This window comes from Gymnodraco acuticeps, unplaced genomic scaffold (genome assembly GCF_902827175.1).
Source record: "Gymnodraco acuticeps unplaced genomic scaffold, fGymAcu1.1, whole genome shotgun sequence".
Lineage (NCBI taxonomy): Eukaryota > Metazoa > Chordata > Actinopteri > Perciformes > Bathydraconidae > Gymnodraco > Gymnodraco acuticeps.
In genome coordinates, this window is record NW_022991216.1 from 3,651,596 (window position 1) to 3,675,317 (window position 23,722).

Below are 23,722 nucleotides of genomic sequence, written 5' to 3' on the forward strand. Positions count from 1 at the left end.
CCTACTAGTACATATTTTTATTTTAAACATTTAGTTTAATTCCCTAACGCTTCTATTAACAATGTTACATTACAAATCATTATAGATAACATATTATGTCTGTTACAAAACATGCTTCTTTTATTTAAGGAATAACCTAAATATGCCCCTTGTTCATTCAATTCAGACGCTATGTACTGTACGTGCTTTTGCAAATTTCACAATCAACTACAGCAATTGGCCTTTTCTGTAATTGACCTTTTAAATGTTTGTTTCATCTTGTGTTTTTCTTATAGGAACAAGCCCACAAGACAGTCCTAGAAATTTCTCTCCTAGTGCCTCGGCCCATTTCTCCTTTGCACGAAGGTAATAATAACCATTGATATTCACTTGATTTGCAGCTGGACTTCAGCCAGTAGAGACCAGAGGGGCACTTGTTGGATGCAGTTCATCAAAAATAAAAACAATGTGCTTCGAGTCGTAGCTATTCACCTGTAAAAACTGAAATATATATATATTCCCTGCCAGCCCAAGTGTAAATGTATAGCTTCTTGAGTCAATTTCTGCTTTAAAAACAGCATCAATAATTATGTTATTTATTTATTTTTACTTTGAACTCAACACGATATCATGTAATTGTGTTTTTTTATTAAAATCCACAGTCATTGCCACAGAGCAGACAGGTAACATTTTATTTTAGGTTTTCATATGAGCTTGAATTTTCATTACATCTCATTTGTACAAAGTTGACTTTATAATCCTACCCCCTTCATTAGTTTGCCATAAGTTTTCTGTTCCATCCTTCTTGCATCAGGTTTGAGATCTTCATTCAGTGTTTGCTTTCCTATGTTGTGTAAATCAAATCATCTGAAAAAAGCAAAAAACAGGTTACCATTCATCTATAACCACATATTCATTAAGATTGTAGAAGTTCATTTACAAGTTTTTAATACAAACATGTAAATAATTCATATTTCATTTGAAGTGGTTTTTAAAAGAAGACACGTTTTTCTCACTGACGAGCTTCATCGTGCATTGTTCATTATGGATTCAGCGTGAGACTCTGAGGTGTGATGTTCTGTGTCTCTGCTGTTGTGTAACAGGACTGATGGTCGCCGCTGGTCGCTGGCCTCCCTTCCCTCCTCTGGATATGGAACCAACACGCCCAGCTCCACCGTCTCTGTAAGCATCATTCACTCACCCAGTGTGACTCATGTGGCATCAAAACATATCACAGGTCAATTTAAATAATCTGAAGAAAACAAATGAAAGAAATCAACATAACTGCGTAATTAAAAGCAGCAAGGAATATTTTAAGGAAACAATATCGTGATTATTTGCTATTGAATAAACTACAAGCTATATTTGTTCTCCTCTTAGTCATAAACAAGGTATGACTGTAGCAAGTACAATTAATAGATATATATATATACATGTAAAGTTTCTACATAATTAGAGTCAAATAAAAATATTGCTGTCGCTTTGTAAAATGTTGCCAGGGTAATTTTTATTTTGTTATAACCCAGCCAGTAAGAGAAAGGTTAACCTGCTAGTGTTGTACCCCAAATGATTCATCCTGAGGTAAATTGTTTGCAGCAGTTGCAAAACAAAGTAGGAAAGAGTGCATATATAAACTGTGTAAGCATGCATTCCAAAATATGCACAAGATAAAAAACAGATGATAAAAGATTCGGACAATTCTGCATCTCTGTTCACCTGCCATTTGTCATTGACTTTTTCTCTTACATGTTTTAATTCGAGTCACATAATATTGATATTACAGTTTGATTGACAGATCGTTCTATTAAGTGACCCAAAAATAGCAAATTAAATAACAAACAATTCATAATGCAAAAACATGATAGGAAGTTGGTCAAGTAAACATCTGTCCGCATGCAGAACAAAGTCAAGTTAAAGTTACTTTAATGTGGAGTACAGTATTTGTCACGATGGCTCTATTTACCCTTTATGAACCTGGCTCACAATTCTTTGTGAATAAACATTCTCTATGAGAGGCACATATTTGTTCTGGAGTAAACATGACTTTGACAAGAACGCAACAAGCACACACCCACACATCTATCTCTCTTATTGTGACTAGTTCCTCCGTCTACATCTCTCAAATGTAATTGTGTTCAAATATATCTGTGTTTATAGGAAGTAGACATGTGCATACAATACAGTCCAAGTAAACACAGACTAACAGGATTACAAAGTATCATGAGGATTGTGTTTTTGTTTTGTGTGACATTTGGTCAGCTGGTACATTTCCTGCTATTCACACCATCTATCGAAGGAAGCATGTCCTTGTTTCTCTGAGTCAATTCATACTAGAAACAGTAAACGTCTTTAGCATGTGCTAACGGTCAAGCTCATTCTTCAGTTATTCACAACAACAGTTAGTGAATGTATTTATTATTTGATCATTTGTGTGTGTCCACTGTAAGAGCTGTATCAATGTCCCATGTACATTTTGTGTGCTTTAGTGGAATGGTTAATCATTTGGGAAATACGCTTATTTGTTTTCTTGCTAAGAGTTACAGGAAAATATTGCACTGGCCTTGTCTACAGCATGGTCTACGGCCAGGAGATGGTTAGCTTAATTGAGCATTAGCAAGTCTGGAAACACTGGGAAACAAGGTTGAAAAATGCATTACATCTAAATGTCACTTATTAACACGTTATGTTGTTAGTTATTCTTTACAAAAACTTGAACAACTTGTGGGCAGCGCTAGGCTAGTTGTTTCCCTCTGCTTCTAGTCGTTATGCTATTTGACTCTCAAAAAAAGCATAATTCCCAAAATGTGAAACTGTTCCGTAAAATGTACAGAAAATTGCCAAAATGCATGATTTTTCTTTTATGGTATTTTTTTCATCCACAAAAAAAATGCCGTCTTCTTTTTTTTCCTTTTCATTTTGAATTTAAATGTGTTTCATTTCCAGTCATCCTGTTCATCACAGGAGAAGCTGCACCAACTGCCCTTCCAGCCTACGCCTGATGAACTGCACTTCCTCTCTAAGCATTTCTGCACAGAGAGCGTCTCTGGGGATGAGTGCCGCAGAGCCTCGGCTCAGATGCGACCGCGATCACGCAGTCTCAGGTATTTGTCCTCTCTGCAAATATACGTTATCCTAACGTGCAAGTGCGTACCATTGGTGCCACTCAAGTACTGATTTCTTTTAAATAAAGTTTTATCTTTATTTGGTTTGACTCGAATCTACTTTAAGATCAATATTTTTTAATACAGTTCAACAGTTTCCTTTACATATATATATATATATATATATATATATTAATATTGTTGTGCTTGTTTTATTTACGTTGGTTGTTTTCATATATGATTTGATTTTATATATATAAAAAATCAAATGACAAAACAAATCAACACAAAGTTGTAATAGCACTGAAAAAAAACAATGTAAATAAAACAAGCATATCAATATTAAACTACATATCGGTTAATATAAATAAGTCCCACATATTATTTCCAATATAGATATCATATATATTATTGGTGGTGCGCAGAGAAAAAAAAAAAAAAAAAGTTTTAACAACATGTTTATTTATTGACTTTTCATTCCTGTATAATCATTTTGCGCAAAGATGGCACTGTTTGTCAGAGCACTTCATCCTTCTGGGATTTCATGAAGAACAGCTCCAACGCCTGTGTGTATGGGAACACCTCTGGTGCTGGTCCATTAACAATAGATTGGTATCAAATTCAGTACAGTCCCTTCCTAAGTATATGATTCTTGAGTGATACACCTTATGTTCCCAAATGATCTCCATTAGCGCTGCCCATATTTCTTTAAGAAAATAAATATATAATCTTAGCATATGTGTATTTTTGTCTATTGTATAAATACTTTGTCAACAATTCAAATGCACTGATTTGTGTCCAATTTGTTTTTCAGCCCTGGAAGATCTCCTTCATGCTACGACCATGAGATTATCATGATGAACCACGTCTACAAGGAGCGATTTCCCAGAGTGAGAGCTCCCAATATGTTCACTACAGCCGTCAGCCATGTCTGCCCATTAATTATGTTAAGCATTGACAAACTGACACCTTCCCTTCTTCCTTCAGGCCACCGCTCAGATGGAGGAAAGGATTCAAGACATCATCCGAAGCAACTCTCCGGAGAGCGTCCTCCCTTTGGCCGATGGTGTGCTCGGCTTTGCCCACCACCAGATTATTGAGCTGGCCCGTGACTGTCTGGAGAAGAGCCGGCAAGGACTCATCACCTCCAGCTACTTCTGCGAGCTCACTGACAAGCTGGAGAGGCTGGTTCAGGAGGTGAGCGCGTCTCCAGGAATGATCTACTATTTCAATGAGAGGCATAAGACAGTATTCAAATGTGCTGTCAAAGACAGCCCAAAGATAGAGCCCCATTTTGTGTTTTCGATGTATTCTATTGCATTTGAATTACAGAGCTAAAGTATTCGTGAATTCGAAAAATTAGTATCCGATGTTTTTCACTTCAAGATGGAAAATGATTTAGTAGTTTGACCATAAAATGTTTTTGAACTTATTTCTTATGTTGCAAGTAGCCAAAATGTCAATGTGTCCATGCTCTTCTTTTCCTTTTTTTTTATGAAAGAAAAATAAAGATTCAAGATAAAAATATATATATTAAAAATATATATATTTTACATCTTTGAACAGTGAATTTCAGCATTTCATATCATGTCTAGGTACCATCTTTGTTTAGGTGAAGAAAAATAGTACGAAACTGATGAGAATCTTTATTTCTATCGTGCAACAGAAAGAATTCTGTTTCTCATCTAGATGTTTAAATGAGTCGTTAGGGTTTCCAGAAAGTACAACCTCTGTTTAGAAACATGATGGTTATGCGTTACAGGCACAAATTGTCATAAATACAAACCATGTTGCATTTTTGATGTACCTGACTTTTACTAGCTTACAATAACATGTGGAAATCCTGTATCTTTCTGTGCAGTCAACAGAGAGATCGGAGAGTGACGAGGTAAACTTCATCAAAGAGCTGGTGAAGAAGATCCTCATCATCATAGCCCGACCTGCTCGACTGCTGGAATGTCTGGTAGGTTAAATATCACAGCCTCTGATCTGTTTGTTTACCCCTGTATTTATATAAAACATTTTCATTTGATTTTTAAATATATTTCTTATGTTTGTGTTGCTGGTTCAGACAACAGAGAAAACATTTTGCTGTAGTATTTATTTCTTTTTATATGTGTGACTTAAGTAGTAGGTAAGTCTGACAGTATCAAAGCAGTGTATTTATCTACCTTTAGCAGAGTTGACACATGCCACTTTTTACTGCACACTGCAACTTATAAAATACATCTGTGAGTGTCTGATACAGAAAAGTCCTACAAGTGTAAGTAATTCAAACACACTTCTGAAACCTTATTCATATACTAAATCATGCTGCTGTGTGTCTGCAGGAATTTGACCCAGAGGAATTTTACCACCTTTTGGAGGCTGCTGAAGGGCACGCTAAAGAGGGCCAGGGCATCAAAACAGACATTCCACGTTACATCATCAGCCAGCTGGGACTCACAAGAGATCCTCTGGAAGGTAAAGGAAGTTTATCATCATCAACATCAGCGATATTAAAATACAAACTATAACACCAGGAAATAACAAGGTTTAAACAGAATGAATAGATGTGCTTAAAAAAAAAACACAACATTCAAATGATTATTATGAACTATGATGTTATGGTTAGAGCTTCAAGCTATTTGGGACAGCCTTACCACAAATATCTTTCCTTGGTTCACTAGACAATCAAACGACCTAACAGCATGAAATGTAAAGTAAAATATTCTAATAATGTATAACATTTCCACTATTACGTTGGCAGTTTGCAGGAATTGATGGTATCTAGATAATCTTTTAGGGTTTACTTATATAATGCCATCAAAGTGTCACAGTCGTTGCGGTAAATGTGAATACACAGTAACTGGTGAAGCTGTGAAGGAATGAAAGAACCAAAAGACAAAGATACTCTTGACTAATGTCCTGTCCTGAACAGACCGTCTTTCTAATGACCCTCTGTCCCTCCAGATTCAGCAACAAACCACATTCATTATGACTAATTAGAAAGGAATGGAGGCCATTCCTTTCATTCCCCACAGACCTAACACAGATCCACACAGGCTGCCTCATCAGCCCATCTCTCCTCTCATTTCCCACGAGTGTCTCTTGTGTTGCGTTTGCCCCATGCCTTATGTGCCTCAAGCAGACCTATAAGGGAGGACAGATGTTAAATAGCAGCGGAAATGTGTTTACAGGCTCTCTTGGGGCAGGACAAACACCCCCCTGTGAGAGTACACACATGGACTGTGGCATGATTGCAAAATAACACAGAGAAAAAAACTAAAAGATGCAAGATGGTTTATAATGAGCAGTTGTTCTGGAGTAGTGATTTTCAAAATGGGTGTTAGACATGTGTTTGTGTTGCCAAATCTAATTTCCGCCCCATTTATTCTCAATTCAGTTATCTTGGAGTCAGCACCTCACACCTAATAGGTCGATAAAGGCTGCTGTTATGTTGTTTTGTTTAAAAGTCCTGATTTCTCAGCATTTAACTTTGTTTTAAAAACTGCACTGCAGAACCTGTTCATCTTGTAGGCCTCACATGCAGTTTTAGATTTATAATCCACTAGCAACACTTTATACATTTAAACTGCTTCTTCTTTCTTTCTTTGTTTTGTAGAAATAGCTCAGCTAACCAGCTGTGACAGCGGGATTGCAGAAACACCAGAAACAGACGATTCTGTAAGCACTTTTTTCCTATTGATCTCCTCCGTCTTTACTGCATCCACAAATACAGATTTGATCTTTTTGAGTTGTTCTAGTATTTGTCTCTCTTCTCGCCCTCAGTCTCAGAGCCTCAGCACAGCCCTGCGGTGTCGGCGTAAACCCTGTGAACTAGACTTTGAGATGAAAAAACTCATCAGCAATGGTGCCTATGGGTAAGGACGTCTTATTCCAAATCTGATCTGATCTGGTTATAGATGCATCACCAACAATTTCATTTTCTTTTTATTATATTAGATTTACCAATCTAGGAAATAGTTTTGTCACAGCAGCATGTAAACAAGGCATTGCACACAACATTAAAATAAACATAAACCGTAAATATATATATATTATAAACAATAAAAATATATATGATGTATGCATAATGTATCTATATTGAATACAGAATATAAATATACATAATAAGTTTGTATAGACTATAACAGACCAACATACTGCTTAAACATTTTTTAAGTTCAGACTTGATGATCAATTTACAAAATGTCTCCTAGCTGACCTTTAAACCATTCCTAACTATCCCACAGTGCTGTTTATCTGGTTCGCCACAAGGAAACGAAGCAGCGGTTTGCCATGAAGAAGATCAACAAGCAGAACCTGATTTTGAGGAATCAGATACAACAGGCCTTTGTGGAGCGAGACATACTTACCTTTGCAGAGAACCCTTTTGTGGTGTCCATGTACTGCTCCTTTGAGACCCGGCGGCACCTGTGCATGGTCATGGAGTATGTTGAAGGTCAGCAGAAAGGTTGTTTAGTGCAGTTTAAGTGCTGCAGCTGAAAGCACTTAGTTTGAACAACATCTCCTTTGTGTTCTCTTATAAAAGCACTGCATTTATCTCTAAAGGTGGAGACTGTGCCACTCTTCTGAAGAACATGGGTCCTCTGCCTGTGGACATGGCCAGGATGTATTTTGCAGAGACGGTGCTGGCACTGGAGTATCTCCACAACTATGGCATCGTCCACAGAGACCTCAAACCAGACAAGTGAGGTCTTGCACATTTTAGATATGAACCCTATAGAGATAGATTATTCATATCTGCATTTCACTTCAGCATTTTACTGACAAATATTTCCATCAGAAGTTGGTGGATGTTAATGTGTCACTAATTTACATACATACAAATATATCATTATCAAATAAATAATGTTGCCTTATTTGTTCTTTAGGTTTTGGGAATTAAAGTACTTTTTCATATATTTGTTTACATTCTTTAAGTGAATTGATGAAAGCAGGAATTTTACATTGTGGTATCACTTCTACCGTTACTAAAGTAAACAATATAATTACAATCGATATTTTTTCAAAAACTTCTAATGCTGCTTATATATTCTGATTATTATAAGTGACCTGTGAACTTCTACATACTGTAATTATCACTGTGTGGAAGCTCAACTGCCTAAAGGTTTCCTAACTGTTGTATTTTTTCATCACATTCCTTGTAATTTTTACATTCTCTCTTGTTTCCTCGCAGTTTGCTGGTCACATCAATGGGACACATTAAACTGACAGATTTTGGGTTGTCCAAAGTCGGGCTGATGAGCATGACCACTAACCTGTATGAGGGACATATAGAGAAAGACGCCAGGGAGTTCTCTGATAAGCAGGTATATCTTATTTAATGTAAGTTTTGACAAAACCTATTCTTCAAACCACATCTTGTTAGGAATATGTATTCATATTTCATTCTGTATAGGTCTGTGGAACGCCTGAGTATATTGCACCGGAGGTGATCCTGAGACAGGGCTACGGGAAGCCGGTGGACTGGTGGGCGATGGGCATCATCCTCTACGAGTTCCTGGTGGGCTGCGTGCCTTTCTTTGGAGACACACCGGAGGCGCTGTTCGGACAGGTCATCAGTGGTCAGTAGTTATTAGTAGAGTTCCTGTGTGACATCTGTGAAGTGTATTAAACCTCACTAATAGATGCGTGTTGCTTAGTCCAACGCTGACAGCTTGCCTTGGACGCAAAACAAAGTTCCTTAATTGTTGATTTAAGACGGTCAATCGAGCTTCTTTTTTAAAAAAAATTGTTTACACTTTATTTATTGTTTTTTCCCACACATAACACAATAACAGGAGAAAATACAGATTACAAATGCAGGTGCTATATAAACAAAGAAATACAAAAAGATGACAAAACAATATTGAAAATAACATACAAATACCATTACAGTAATAGCAATGACAAAAATAAACCAAAATACACAATGACATGATAAGACAGAAACTCAAGCTCTTTATTTCCCTTAACCATTACATGACGTATTTTAATTACAATGCAAAGCATGACATTTCACTGAAGCAAAAACAAAACATCATTCTTTTAGTATACTTCATTAAAGTTTGTACTTGATGATCAAAATAAACTATATTTATTAGTGCTTCATGCTTCCCACACAGCATCTGGCTTGTAGATTACTGTAAGCACATGAGGAGATATTCTCAATCAGATATGAATTAAACATTTACATAGTGACCACAAGGAATTAGTCCCTCGAGTTTTGTTAGCCAAACAGATGGCAGTAAGTGGATTTATCTTGACTTTAGACCACAAGTGCATTTTTTATAATTCTGATAATGTTACTTGTTCTCATCTTGTAGTCTCATGGTGACAGCAACAGAGAGAAAATCTTAATCTTGAAAACAAGAGCTTTTATCTTGTCAGCGGTGTGGCTCAGATGAATTGTATTATTCTGAGTTGTTGGATAAGGGCCTCTATCTGTGGCATGGAAATGAATGGCATGCCATGACTGATTTGCTATGCTCTCAATCAAATTGTACCAAGCCTCTGAGAGGGACTGTTAATTAAAGGCGCCAGAACACACTGAATGCATGGCTCCGTGGCCTCGGGCCGCACATACATATGCATAGCTCCCCTCCCAAATTTGATTAAAATGGGGCCGAATGGTGCACATAGCAGACAATCAGCAGGGCACAGACAGGCTTTGCTCCCCTTTTCATTGCTTATCCATGAGGCTTTTAGAAAAAAAGCACATGTAAATTGTCTCATTTAACATTATGCTTACACCTCAGAACTGACTCTGATTTGTCTGACTTTGCTGGCTAAGTATTTCTTTAAAAGAGCACCTCAGAGCAGTTACATGAAAGTATCACATTCAATATAATAATTTAAAAACAATCTTACAACATACCTAAGGTTTGTTTTCATACTCCTAATGTTTTCATAAACTGGTTTATAATTACAAGCTATAAAACATGGAGCAAGTCGACTGCTACAGTGTCATGATTGCTTATGTATGGCCTGTTCCTTGCAGATGAATAAATGCAAACAACTAATTATGCACTCTGTGCTAATAGGGATTGACTATTTAGTTTGCAATTCATGTTTTTAAAGCAATAAAGCAACTCATTCTGGTTTGTTTTTTACCTACAGTGATCTCAGAAACACTTCTATGGATTTCCTGATCAAAGCTTGTTGCTTTCTATCTTTAAATAGTAGCTATTGAGGTTCATGGGCTTCTTGTATGTCAGAGTATTTTACTTTCAAACTGATCGCATGCATTGTGTGTTTTCCAGATGAGATCAACTGGCCTGAGGGAGACGATGCCCCCCCGCCTGACTCTCAGGAGCTCATCACCTTGCTCCTCCGACAGAACCCTCTGGACCGGATGGGCGCAGGTACTGACACAAAGGGCAAAGAGAGATGTGGCACAGCCAGTATCTCGGTTAGGATCAGAGAGGCGCAGCAGGCCTCCATAAATGATCATGTGACCCTTAGAGCCGCCTCTGTACCGCTCATAATTCCTAGTCACCGGGGAAGAAATTGAGGTCACCCCACAGCAGAGCAGTTTATCCTGTGGCCTCTTCACCTCGTCCTTTTGATCTATTGCAATGATTTCCCTGCCAGTCCATTAATCTAGTTCCATGCATGATCCGGCATTAAGAGTGTGTAGCTCTGTGGAGTGTTAAAAGATGCCATGACCTGGGACAAAGGCATTCAAAGAGAGGGATGCACGTAGCATGTTCAACTGGGGGACAGCTGGACGCCTTGTTCGTCTAGAACCCCCCCTCCAGGCTGCCATTTACAAAGTCTCCTGCTACTCTACAAAAGGTCACGGGCAGGAAATTGTCCTGCATAATTTACGGTCATGTTATCGGTTAGTCCTGCAACCACTAGGGAAAAGGAAAACATAGCGTTTTTGTTTTTTTTTACATCCTGTATCTCTCTGAGACACTCATTTTTAATTCCCAGTGTTTTCATCACAAGAAGTTTTAACGTCTGTCCTTGAAATTGTATTTAAAGTAGTTATCATTTGTGCTTGTTTGATCTGTAGGTGGAGCTGCAGAAGTAAAGCAGAATACGTTTTTCAATGACCTGGACTGGAACAGCCTGCTGAGGCAGAAGGCAGAGTTTATTCCTCAGCTGGAGTCTGAGGATGACACCAGCTACTTCGACAGTGAGTTTTCTCTTTTATGTGAACATAAACACCTTTAAATTCCCTTAAAAATCAAAGCAAGTGTATGCTACTAAATGATGTCAAATGTTCTATTATCATCATACAGTATTTATAAGTTGTTTATCTGTATTTTTGGGCGAACCTGGTTCTGAAAGTCCCATTTCAATGTGGAGCACTTCTACGGCTTGCATCAGAATTAAACATGAACCATAAGTGCCAGTTTTTCATAACACATGTTTCTAACTGCTGATTTGTACCTCCAAAACCTAGAACATGATATTGCAAATAGAATAGATGCAAAAATAGTGAGTAATGAAATACTTTAATATTATCTTTATTAATTTTCTCATGTTTGTTTGCCATGTGATTAAAAACCTGCCAGAAAAAACGTCTTGTTTTACAAGACAAGAAAAAATATTGGAAATTGGCCTGGAACATTTATAGTACAACTCACATGACACACCAACATATTGTACATTAAATAAACAAATCCACAAAGTGACTGCTAAAAGCCTCTTTTAAAAAGAAAAACAAGTGTTTGAAACATAGCCTGGGGTACAGTGATTATAATCCATGTTCTTATACTTAAATCTTGAAGCACTCATTAAAACTCTTAATAACTGAGTGAAATCTGAACCTCCCATCATCCCCAGCTCGCTCTGAGAGGTACCATCACCTAGAGACAGAAGAGGACGATACAAACGATGAAGACTTCAATGTGGAGCTGCGCCAGTTCTCCTCTTGTTCGCACCGATTCTCCAAGGTTTGTCCTTAATCCGCCCTCACATTTCTCAGACTAACACATGTACATCATCATTACCTCCTGAGATGTTAGTAATGTAAATGAGTGGATGGACTCGTGTTTTCTCATGAGAAAGTAAGTGTTAGCAAGTGGTAGTTCATATGAAAATGTGTGTCTAGAAAACACACCCGCTGCCCCTTTACCCCTAGAGTATTAAACGTTGGCTTTGCATACATTTTCCGCCTGCAAATCAGATCTGTTTTTTTTTTTTTGGTAATGTGGAACACAATACAGTCGTACAAGCTGGGAGTCATTGTTGTGCTGCATTGCAGTATGCTCCCCTCTCACATCAACGCAGAGCATTACAGTGTCTCAGAAAGCAGCGGGGCTTCTCTGAGGAAGCGTTGAGCTACACACAATGTTTTTCCCTCGACTGCACCTAGAACTCCAAGGTTGTAATTCATGATGAAGTCTGTGTTAACACCGACAGCACTTATCTGCATCACATTTCCTGTAAATAATACTGCATTTGTTAATCAATCTGTGTAGCTTAATCAGTATCTGACAATGTGTGTTTTAAACATAATGTTGCCTTTACAGCCTGCATGTACTGAAGTGAGTTATTGTTTCTGTGTGGTTGTCAGGTTTACAGCAGCCTGGATTTGTCCCGTGGGCTCCTGGAGGAGAAGGGAGAGACGGAGGGGAAGAAGAGTGAGAGCCCACTGACTGTCGACTCTCTCAGCTGGACACCAGATTTTGCTGAAATGTATGTTTGAAACTCAAGTTCATTAAACACATGCATAAACCAAATACAGTATGTAGCAGAGATGATATAAGCAGTTAAGGCATAATGCTAGGATTAGAAAACCATATTACACACAAGAAGAAAATACCTATTTGAATGAAATGGGAACCGTAAAATAATCAGACACATGAATAGTTTGCTGGTATGGATTAGCTACTTAACATAATCCTCATGTAAACCTAGCAAAAACATATACAATACATTCCAACAACATTCAGCTCTTTCTGTTAGAATCTGTTCATCTCATTATAAATGTTTCTTTATTTTCCACCAGGCCCTCACTCTCCCACTCCACAGACAGTCTGAATCCGGGTCTTCGCCCCAACGTGTTGCCAAAGTTTGCCATCTCAGCAGAGAGTGAAGCAGACGAGACCTCCGGCCTCGGTGACCCCAGCAAGAGCTCCATCTCCATCGGAGAGCTCCCGCAGGACGAGCCGGACGCTACCACTCCAGGCAGCACTCACAGTGGAGCCACGCTCTCTGGTACAACATTACACTGTGTGGAATTTCATAGTGTTTAAGTATCTTTTTCTTCTGCCTGGTTTTCATTTGATAAAAATGTATAAGTTGTAAGATCTCTGAAACAATGAAACTACAGAATCAAAAATGGTCTTACATTTTCCTCATTTATCACTTAAAGCTACAGTTTGTTGCAATTTATGTATTTTTCACTTAAATAATCAGGCATTTAACCTCCTTTGAATCCATAATTTGCCTTGTTTAAGTTTCTGTATGGACAAATCAATAAAGATGGAGCGAAAATGCACTCAAATAACAGACATGAGTTTAGTAAGAATTGTGTCATCTTACTCTTGAAAATAAATCAAATAAGCTGTAAGATTATTTCCTAAAATATCCAACAGTTGTTTCTAGAATGGCAATCATATCTTTAATCAAGCGAAGTACATGTTACCCTTACTCCATGCTCATCTTTTGTAATAAACAGGAAGTTTCTCAGAACATCTGGACCAGTTGACCCCCAGAGGTGAGGGGTTGCAGAGCCCCGACAGTACCAGCCATGCCTCCGCAGACCATGGGCCTCAGAACAACTCTCTGCGACCTGAGAGCGCTGCAGAGAAGACCGGCGCTGTGGCAAAAGTCCCAAAGTCTGTCTCAACCGGTGCCCTTTCCCTCATGATCCCCGGGGGTAAGACGAAGAACACAAACAGATGTGCATGTGTTGACTGAAAATGTGATCATATAAAGGTTAAAGTATATCGGAGCAACAACGTGCCAAGAATCACAAAAAAGCCATGGACTTTGTACAAATAATGTGGAAAAGATGAAAGCAAACTCTATAGATCTGTGTGAAATTGGCCCAGCAATACACCTGCCGTGAGTTTCATTTTACAGAGGGACTACGGGCAAGAAGCCGAGTACAAGTCTATAATAAGGAAAGTAAGCAGAAGCAAGAGGCCTTCACATCCCATTAGTTTCACCCTCAGCAGGAGCAGCGTGAACCAGGCTCATGAGCTTTATAGACTCACCTGACTCCAGGGCCCGCTAAGGTGTGATTGATTGAATGAAAGACACTGCTCAGGTGGTGATTATCTTTTATTTTTTTCAGATACCTTCGGGGTCTCTCCTCTGGCCAGCCCCCTCTCCCCGTACTCCCTCTCCTCAGACCCTTCCTCCAGAGACTCCTCTCCAAGCCGAGAAACCTCCCACCTTACGGCCAACCCGCGGCAGCCCGTCGTCATCCACAGCTCAGGGAAGAAATTCGGCTTCACACTGAGGGCCATTCGGGTGTATTCGTGTGACGGGGACATCTACACTGTCTACCACATGGTCTGGGTAAGGACTACATCAGCCTGTAGTGAAAGTCCTAATCAATTATAAGTCAGTGAACTGTGAGGGTGCTTTCACGCTTAACCGGTTTGCTGCTGTTTAAACAAACTGTGATGCATCAGTATAGTTCATTTGGACAGGTGTGAAAAGCTGTCAATCAAATAGTAGTGTAGACCAAACAGACAAACTAAGACTGAATGAAATGAAGGGTCTTGGTTCACTCCTTTGGAACTGTGAGTATCTATATATGTAATATACTGTTGATACAAATATTTTGAATGTGAATAATGGAATTTTTCCTGATCAATGTGAATGTGAACATTTGTTTAAACAGCACTTTTGCAAATTAGTAGTAAAAGGTAGAAACCACACAGTAGCTATATATTTGTACACAAAACACACACAATGCACCTTTCTGTTTGTTGAAACAACAACACACATTTTAGCACAGTACACAGCAGAGTAGTCACTAGAATTTGATTTCCCCCACATGGGTCCATGTAGCAATTATGATGCAGGATAGCAAATGCCAAAATCACACAATGTATAAACTTTCAGTGAATATCACTAGAGCTCTTGATTAGTTGCAATACGTGTGAACACAAACTTTGTTTTCTTTTGTCCCAAGCGAATGTGAAAATATACCTCAAACAACAAAAGGACAGTAAGGAAATCTAGATTATGAAAGTAAATGTCTCTTATGTGTCTGTTAATCAGAATGTAGAAGATGGCGGGTCTGCACATAAAGCAGGACTCAAAGCTGGAGACCTCATCACTCATGTGAACGGAGAACCAGTTCACGGCCTCGTCCACACTGAAGTGGTGGAGCTCCTGCTCAAGGTAGATGACAATGTATTTTCTTCTTTAGTATCAGAAATTCAGTTTAAAAAAAACCCTCAACATTAAACATCTTGTTGACTTAACATCATTTAGTTTTTATATTATTATTATTCCTTCCCTTTCAGAGTGGTAGCAAAGTGACCATCTCCACTACCCCCTTTGAAAATACTTCAATCAAAACTGGTCCAGCCCAGAGGAACAGCTACAGGAGCAAAATGGTGAGATGTTCCAAGAAGCCCAAGAAGGAGAAGACACCAGAAAGGTAAAACTCTTCTACCGACACTTTATATTTATTTTCAAATATATGTTTTTTTCAAATTGTTATCACATGGTTTGAATCTCATGTATAACGTTATGATTACGTGTTTCTGAGTGAATGGTCGGATATCAACTGTGTAGAGACACTTTGATTCCTATTGGCCCCTAGGGGGCAGACAGATAACACTAAGAGAGTATTTGAATGCAGAGCATTTTGCCTACAGGGTCATAGAGATATTTAGCATTTCAAAAGGATTCAAATAGACTGAGTGCAAAACGATTTATGAAAAGCAAAAACAATGGACAATGGCACCACATTTTTACAAACCAGCCTTTGAAGTGAAAAAAAAGTGAATGTTGAGTCATAATGTAATTGTTTTTTGTCTTTTGCATGTACATTTTTGCAAATGAATAAACTATAATAAATATATCCTGACTGATTTTCTTATTCTTTGTCTTATTTTGCTTTCTTTCAGGCGCCGCTCCCTCTTCAGGCGTTTTGCCATGCAGCCCTCTCCTCTGCTGCACACAAGCCGCAGTTTCACCTCCCTCAACCACTCTCTGTCATCTGGTGAGTCTCCCTGGCTCCCCCAACCACAGTCTCTCCCCCCGTTCCCCTAGTGCAGGGGTGTCAAACTCAATTTCATCGCGCGCCACATCAGCATTATGGTTGCACTCAAAGGGCCGGTTGTAACTTTAAGACTATATAAAAAAAGACATATATATATATATTGAATATATATAAAATAATTTATTATATTACATGGTTGCCTCTGCATTGGATTATTATCGGATAGGGTAATAACTTCATAATTAACTACGTCTGAAAGCAGAGGTCTCGGGGTCTCAGGTCTCTTCAGTGAGAATGTCACAATATGATTTTAAAAGAAAAGCCACATTCTGGAAAAACAAAACAAAAAAACATTTTGAAAACAAAATCTATTTATGAGAAAAAAAGGCATATTTTGACAAAAGTCAAATTCTGAGAAAGTCAAATTTGAGATGCATTGTGGGACATGTAGTTTATGGGCAACGTGCTTCTGTAAAGTAGCATGTAAACATATTATATTCTTTGCAAGCTCTTGTGGGGCCACAGAAAATGAAGTCGCGGGCCGGATTTGGCCCCGGGCCTTGAGTTTGACACCCCTGCCCTAGTGCCATCTTCCGCCCCACACCAGACTTCCCCCAGTCAGGTGGAGATGTTGTCTGAGAATTGTAGTGTTATTATGATTTCATTTATTATATGACTGATATTCCTTTTTTCTTCTTACAACTTCCAGGTGGCAACTCCTCCCAGAGCAGCTCTCCCAGCTCCAGTGCTCCGAACTCCCCCGCGGGGTCCGGGCACATCCGTCCCAGCACCCTCCACGGCCTCGGCCCCCAAACTCCCGGTTCAAAGGCTTCGTCAGGGGCGCCGCAAGTCAGCCGGCAGCATCCCCCTTTCCCCTTTGGCTCGCACACCTTCACCTACACCTCAACCAACATCCCCTCAGCGCTCTCCCTCTCCCCTCCTCACTGGTCACCCTGTTGCCATTTCCAAATCAAACCAAGCCTTCCCAGCCAAGATACATTCCCCACCCACAATTGTACGACATATTGTGCGGCCAAAAAGTGCAGAGCCGCCTCGCTCTCCGCTGCTAAAACGTGTCCAGTCGGAGGAGAAGCTATCCCCCTCTTACTCCGGAGATAAGAAGCATCTATGCCCCAGAAAACACAGCCTGGAGGTGACCCAAGAGGAGGTGCCGGATGAGGAGCAGAGGCCCGGGGAGAGGGATTACACCGTCCTGCAGAGTGTGGAGGAAACAGCCAGTGAGCCTCTGTCTAGCACCCGTGTTCGACCTGTGGAGCAGGGCTGCTTAAAGAGGCCCGCCGGACGCAAGGTGGGTCGGCAGGAGTCTCTTGAAGAGCTCGACAAGGAGAAGCTGAAGTCCAAGATGGTTGCAAAGAGACAGGATTGGTCAGAAAGGAGGGAGTCTCTTCAGAAGCAGGACGCTCTGTGTGATTCTGACTCATCCCAGTGGTGCGGTGATGACAGGGAGGAGAGTTTTTTGGTCCGAAGCCACAACAAAACCCAGAGCAGCCCGGACTCTGGCCCTCTGGAGGTCAAAGCTGCTAGTACAACCTTAAAAGATGTGCTGTATAAAAAACTCAACACACGTGTCTCTGAGGGCCACGCTGAAACATCCAACGGCTGTGGTGACACTGACGGAGGACACAGATCAACTCTCTGCTCGATTCACCCCGAGTGGCAGCATCCCAGGCAGGGTAAAGACAACATGAAGCCGGACAGACTGGACTTCAAAGCTCCCAATATGGAGTTCACCAGGAAGAGGCTGTCGTTTGAGGACAGAGAGGACTGCATGTGTCGGTTGTCCTCCGGCCTCCATGAGAACCTGCACTTTGGCTCCACCAGGTCCAAGAGCCTCCAGCTGGACACGGCCATGTGTCATGAACACATGAAGGCGGGACTAGGAAGTGTCCACTCCAGCCCTGAATGCCTGTCCCCTAAGCTTTTCTCCGGCAGAGGGGAGAGCGCCGTGGAAAAGCTCCAGCTCATCTCGGCAGAGTCTCCACTTCGAAAGACATCGTCTGAATACAAACTTGAAGGACGCCACGTCTCCTCTCTCAAACCTCTGGAGGGCACTCTGGATATCGGGCTGCTCTCAGGGCCCAGAGTCTCGAAAACAGAAAACTGTTTATCCAAGATGGCGGAGAACTCAAGCGAGACTGTTTCTTTGAGTCCAATTTGGCTCCAGACCCCTGCAGAAAGACAAATAAAAGTCCCCCAACTGAAAACTACTGATAAGCTCAAGAGCCCCCTGGCTTGTTCCACAAGTCCTGAAGCTGTTTCTTCTCTAAACAGCATAGTCGCCTCCAAAGATCAGTCAAAGAAGGCAGCCACAGAGGTGAACATCAGTGCAAGTTGGGAGAAAACACAGGAAAGAAACAGTGAACCACTTAAGGCTCAAACCAGCCAAATGGAGGCCTCAAGTTTTCCTTTTAAACCAGAGAGCAAGACAGGTATGAAGTCCAGTTTACCGCCTCATGAACACAGAGGCCCTCGACACAGCTCCCACTTCTCCTCCTGTGGAAAAACACCCTCCATACGGGAAGTCAGCAATGAAGATCAGGAGGATGAAGCAGAGCAGGAGGAAGTCACACCACACACTACATCACAACACACCGACAGCTCCAGGACACTGCTCCCTTTGACTTCAGCAAAGCCGGAGGAAGACATCAAAACTGTGAAGACTCCGGCCAGTGAACCGTTACCTGTGTCGCTGAAGCAGAGTATAAACTGTGGTTTGGATACAGGTCAGCGTCCGAGCTGCGAGAAAAACACACCTATTGCGCAGAGCTCAAACATGGCCTCTGCGTCTGAGGTGAATGTACAGAACAGCTCTCGCCTCCCAGAGAATGTGCTTTCACAACGGCAGCCATTGAACATCTGCTTTTCAAATAGAGAAGCGCAGGTTTCTATCACAACATCTGGTTCTGTGAAGGACGATAAAACGTGCAGTTCTAAATTAGAAGGTCAGGACTGCAAGGGAAGATCTGTGAGCCAGGACGGTGTCCAATATAACAGATCAGCTGTTAAAGAGCTTGGGGGAAAAGGCACTTCAGGTTTGAGTAAGGTCAACACATGCGTTGGAGTTGCAAAAGTGGAGCAGAAGAGAGAAGTTAGTACAGTAAAGGCAGTCCCCTCATTACATCATGTTACAAAGAGTGTTAATGCTGTAGAGAGTAGTAGCATGTTGCTGCAGAAAAAAGAGAATCCCATCTCACCAAAGAATAAAGGCAATGTGAAAGATTTAGAACCACCATCCAAAAGCTGTCCGGCTGAAAGAGCACAACACAAATCATCAGATTCGGAAAACTGCACCTCTAAAAAAGAAGAAACGGTTATCAGTGTAAAAGAAAACGCCACAAAACTCAAATCCCCGGCAAATGAAAATGTTTTGATTCCCAAGAGTAAGTCCAGGCCTGACCCGCAGCCTGCACGGCACACCGCTGTGAAGACAGACACAACAACACTGGAAGGGAAACATCACAGCACAGCTCCTCCTGCTCCAGCACTCAGGGGCAGTCAACACTCAAAACAGAGAGATGTGTCTAAAGAATCTGCGCTCTCCACTTCAAACAATCAAGTAACTCATAAACAGAAAGAAGCCGCGGTGCCAAGCAAGCAGGAAGAATCGGTGCAGCTGTCTCCAGCGGTTGTTGACGTGAAGCAAAAAGAAACCCAGCCCAAAAGCTCTGCAGCAAAAGAGATCTCAGAATCAAAGCCAAAATCTCCCCCTTCTAAAACTCTCCCTTCATTGTTAGCTCTAAAGACCTCCGTAGCTCCACCACCAGTTATTAAACAAAGTCTTGATGCCAAACACAAAGACCCCTCACCCAAAAAACAAGCTTCAGCCGTTAGACACCATCATGGCGCCAAAGCAAAAGAAGTAGCTTCCCCTCTTTCTCAGCTGCCGTCAGAAGTTCCCTCCCAGCCTGATCCACCACCAGTGCTGCCCAAACCTGCAGTGAGGAAAGAAATGCTGATCAGTGGAGGCAGGGTCTCCATCTGTGCCCCCCAGGAAAGTGCCATCAAGGTATCAAGAGAAGGCCCCAAGTCTGAAACGCTCAAACCGGACAGTCCTAAGGGCCCGGATACCAGAAACACCACCCCTGAGAAACTGGGGCCCTCCAGCAAAAAGGAGCAGGCTGAGAGGAAGAAAAAAGAGACGGTTCAAGAGTCTGCGCAGAAAAACTGGAAAAGAGACACAGGCAGGAAGCAGCAGAAGGAGTCGCCACCTCATTCTAATAACAACAAATAAAAGAGGGACGTTAAAATAGCAGCCGCTTCAGAAAATCTAGATGTAATAAAAAGTTAGAAAGAGGTTTGTGCGAACATCATCATGCCTTCTTTTGTTTTGAGGACCGGGTAAGCTGTTACACGTGGATAGAGTGGTCGGTGTGTTTGTGTGTGTTTTAAGAACACACGCGTGTACATGTCTCTGGGTCTGAATGTAGGCAGTCATTGCTGGTGTAATACTTTTCACGTCAAGTTTTGTTTCTGCTTTGTGCAGTCGGTATGTCGGGGGCAGCAGGGAAGAGCCGTAGAAAGGTCGTACTGTAAAGTCAGTGCCATACATGATTTTTGAATTGCACTCTTACTTCTAGACTCAGATGATCTGAGCTCGTATAGTATACCACACCATTTGCTCAGCAGTTGTATCACGATTGTTTCTGTTTGTATAATCCAAATCTTTTCATGTCTGTTTTTTGTGCAGTGGTACACAGAGGGGAATGCACTATATCCTGTGCTTCTCACTTAATGATAGATTAGTGAAGAGGCCTTAAAATGATGGGAAATAAAAGACTTGCTGTTCTTAGCAAGGTGTGGTGTTAATTCACATTCCTCTGACGTGTGTACATATATTTTTGATTTGTATGCAATATGATGTAGATATGATAACACTGTAAAACTGGGATTCATGGGCTTAACATGATTGTCGTTTGTATTATATGTATAGATTTTGCTGTGTCATTTGTTTGTATGCTCGATATTAGAGTATCTGCTCGATAACTCTTTGGTCTAAAGTAAGCTATTGTGATGTATCTTGTCAAAGGCATCCTTTTCTCTGTGACATGTTCCACAATGAACTTGAGGATAGAGAATAAAAGTCATGAGGGGGTTACTGAGCTATTTCTAAAAATGTAGCATTATAAAAGAAATCTGAGGCTGTCAGCTTTTCCCAAGAATGTTTTTAATGTTGATGAAGTGTTTGCTGGCTGACTAAGGTTTAAAACGTGTACAAATATGGAACATTGTGTTTGATTAATGAGATTATCCAGATCTTCTATTTGCCAATCATTACTGCAGTGGGTTTCTGAAGGCGGTGGGCTTCAGCGGAGTGACATTAAGATAACTCTTGAGTCAGACACCAGTTCACACACAGAGCGTCAGGGTATCACAGGATGTCAGTGTCCCGTTTGAGCCTCAGTGTTGTTAAAGTAGTGTGAGTGTTTTGATGTTTCAAAGGACTCTATAATGAGCAGCATCTGGCTTCACCTGGGTAACGGTATCATAAGAGGAATCCTGATTATTGCATAGCTCATGTCCACAACAGTCATTTGATCTTAAATACTTGGTACTTTGATACATACAGTACAGGCTGTCATTTATTCACAATCACTTTCTTACATTTACATACACACCTAAACACTTTTTTATACTTTAGACGCCTTTCAATTGTAAACACTAAATAAGAATATAAAGGTAACCTAGGACACTAAAGTGTGTAATGCATTATTTTCTCTGTTGTGCAGGCTATGTAAAGAATAATTATCCTCTCTACTTCAAATACTACGAGTCAAACATGTCACAGAATATAGTTGATGTGCTACACTGAATCCCAGAGTTAACCTGAAGCACGAGAGATTGGTTGAAGAGATTTTAATGTTAAACGGGTCTGATGCTACCTGCATTAGATATTGTTAATGTATTTCTCATGTGATGTGAGAGAACAAATGCACCTTAATGTTTACCAATATCCAGTTCAAAGGGTGAGAAGCAAAGTGAAATTAAAGCTGAACATGGTTTATGGATTCCCTTCTCGTCCTCACTTCAGATTTCAAATAAATCACTGCATTTTATTTGTTTCTTCCCCCACTCTTTTTCCTGTGACGACTGACATTAAAACCCTCAAAGCACATTCAATGTTTGTTTACAAAGCATCATGGATGTATATTTTGTATATTGTTGATTTGCCAAATGTGTGTTCTGTGTCAGAGATAATGTTGTCTATAGTAGTGTGAGACTTGTGTAATAAGAACATTTGTTTGTGCTGTAATCAATGTGTTTTCATGTCAGGTTCTTCTCTTCTCTGCTTGTCTTTTCCGTTTCCTTTTTCTTCCCCCTGTACTAGTATTAGATAAACTTGCTTACGATGGTTTGTCTTTTAGAAATATGTGCAATAAAAGTGTTTTGAGTTTTGTATTTTGCCCAAGGAAAGCTCTATGGATGTCATAGATGTTGTATATTAAAACAGATATTTATACTTCTAATGTTGCGTAATACTGAAAATAAAATGGGAATTATACATTAATACTTTTAGTCCTCTTTTGATTCATGGTATGGTCGGAATAGGTACATTTAAATATGGATTTTTTAAAATCAAAAATAGCTAGTCGTTAACACGGAAAGATCAATGATACAAATGTTTTACATGGCCATTATGTCGGAATAAAATAAAATAATATTCTTCAAATAATGATGTTATTCCTCACTAATTCATTGCGAAAAAAATCTTTTAACAGGGCCATCATTTATCAATTAAAACCCAATAATGTTCCTCAAGACCATGTTTAATTGATACACACACAGTTATTTGCTGATGTAACCGATTTGTAATCTGTGCAACGGTTCATTTCAGGAAAATTATTTTAAAAAACCTGTGAAAATAAAGTGTCACCAAAAGACAAAAGCACCCCATTGTCTCCAAGCGTCTGTGGAACCAGACTTTAGACGTGGGTCTGAGTTTGAGACTCCTAGAAAATCCAGAGCACCAAAATATTTGTCTTCAAAATGTCCCTTTTTTATAGAGCGTGATGTAAACCAAACCCTTGGTAGCAGTGTTTCCAACAGGGGGCAGTATCCTTCCATCTGTGTTCCTGCTCAATAGGTCCTTATGCAACATCCATTAAGTAGACAGAGGACGAATGTGGTGGGGTGTACGGAAATCTTCCCAAGATTAGAAGGAATCTGATAAAGCTGTGTTGGCTACTATTTGTTATACAGATACTACTTCGAAACCGTAAAACAGAGGTCATTAATCTGCTGTACTGCAGTGTATTGTAAAGTAAAATATATTCTGCTGTGATATTATCCGCGGGTACAAATTGTATTCCTGAAATAATAATGTATGATAACATTACTGGTGTGTGCTGTTTAAACGATTACTTCCAAAAGCTTTGGTTTGATCAGAAAAGCCTCAGGGAAATATACTGAGCATTCAAAAAAGTACCTGTTGATGTTGTGTAACTGTCTATTCAAACATGATAACAGTGTTAATGATACAGATGGATCAGTG

At 40.1% G+C, this 23,722-nt stretch overlaps 1 protein-coding gene across 1 annotated transcript in view; it reads left to right on the top strand.

The window, feature by feature from the left end:
* Positions 1–22,738, top strand: part of mast4 (microtubule associated serine/threonine kinase family member 4) — an 84,174-nt gene extending 61,436 nt beyond the window's left edge. The window contains 26 exon segments of the mRNA XM_034238854.1: positions 276–345; positions 642–662; positions 1,083–1,161; positions 2,923–3,080; positions 3,895–3,970; positions 4,068–4,277; positions 4,942–5,043; positions 5,411–5,543; positions 6,685–6,746; positions 6,852–6,943; positions 7,316–7,524; positions 7,635–7,773; positions 8,263–8,395; positions 8,485–8,650; positions 10,328–10,429; positions 11,086–11,208; positions 11,862–11,971; positions 12,595–12,716; positions 13,030–13,238; positions 13,702–13,902; positions 14,323–14,549; positions 15,261–15,383; positions 15,509–15,645; positions 16,118–16,212; positions 16,922–17,016; positions 17,018–22,738. Coding sequence (XP_034094745.1) covers positions 276–345; positions 642–662; positions 1,083–1,161; positions 2,923–3,080; positions 3,895–3,970; positions 4,068–4,277; positions 4,942–5,043; positions 5,411–5,543; positions 6,685–6,746; positions 6,852–6,943; positions 7,316–7,524; positions 7,635–7,773; positions 8,263–8,395; positions 8,485–8,650; positions 10,328–10,429; positions 11,086–11,208; positions 11,862–11,971; positions 12,595–12,716; positions 13,030–13,238; positions 13,702–13,902; positions 14,323–14,549; positions 15,261–15,383; positions 15,509–15,645; positions 16,118–16,212; positions 16,922–17,016; positions 17,018–20,464 — 6,641 coding nt within the window. The 3' untranslated portion in view covers positions 20,465–22,738.
* Positions 22,739–23,722: the final 984 nt, after the last annotated feature.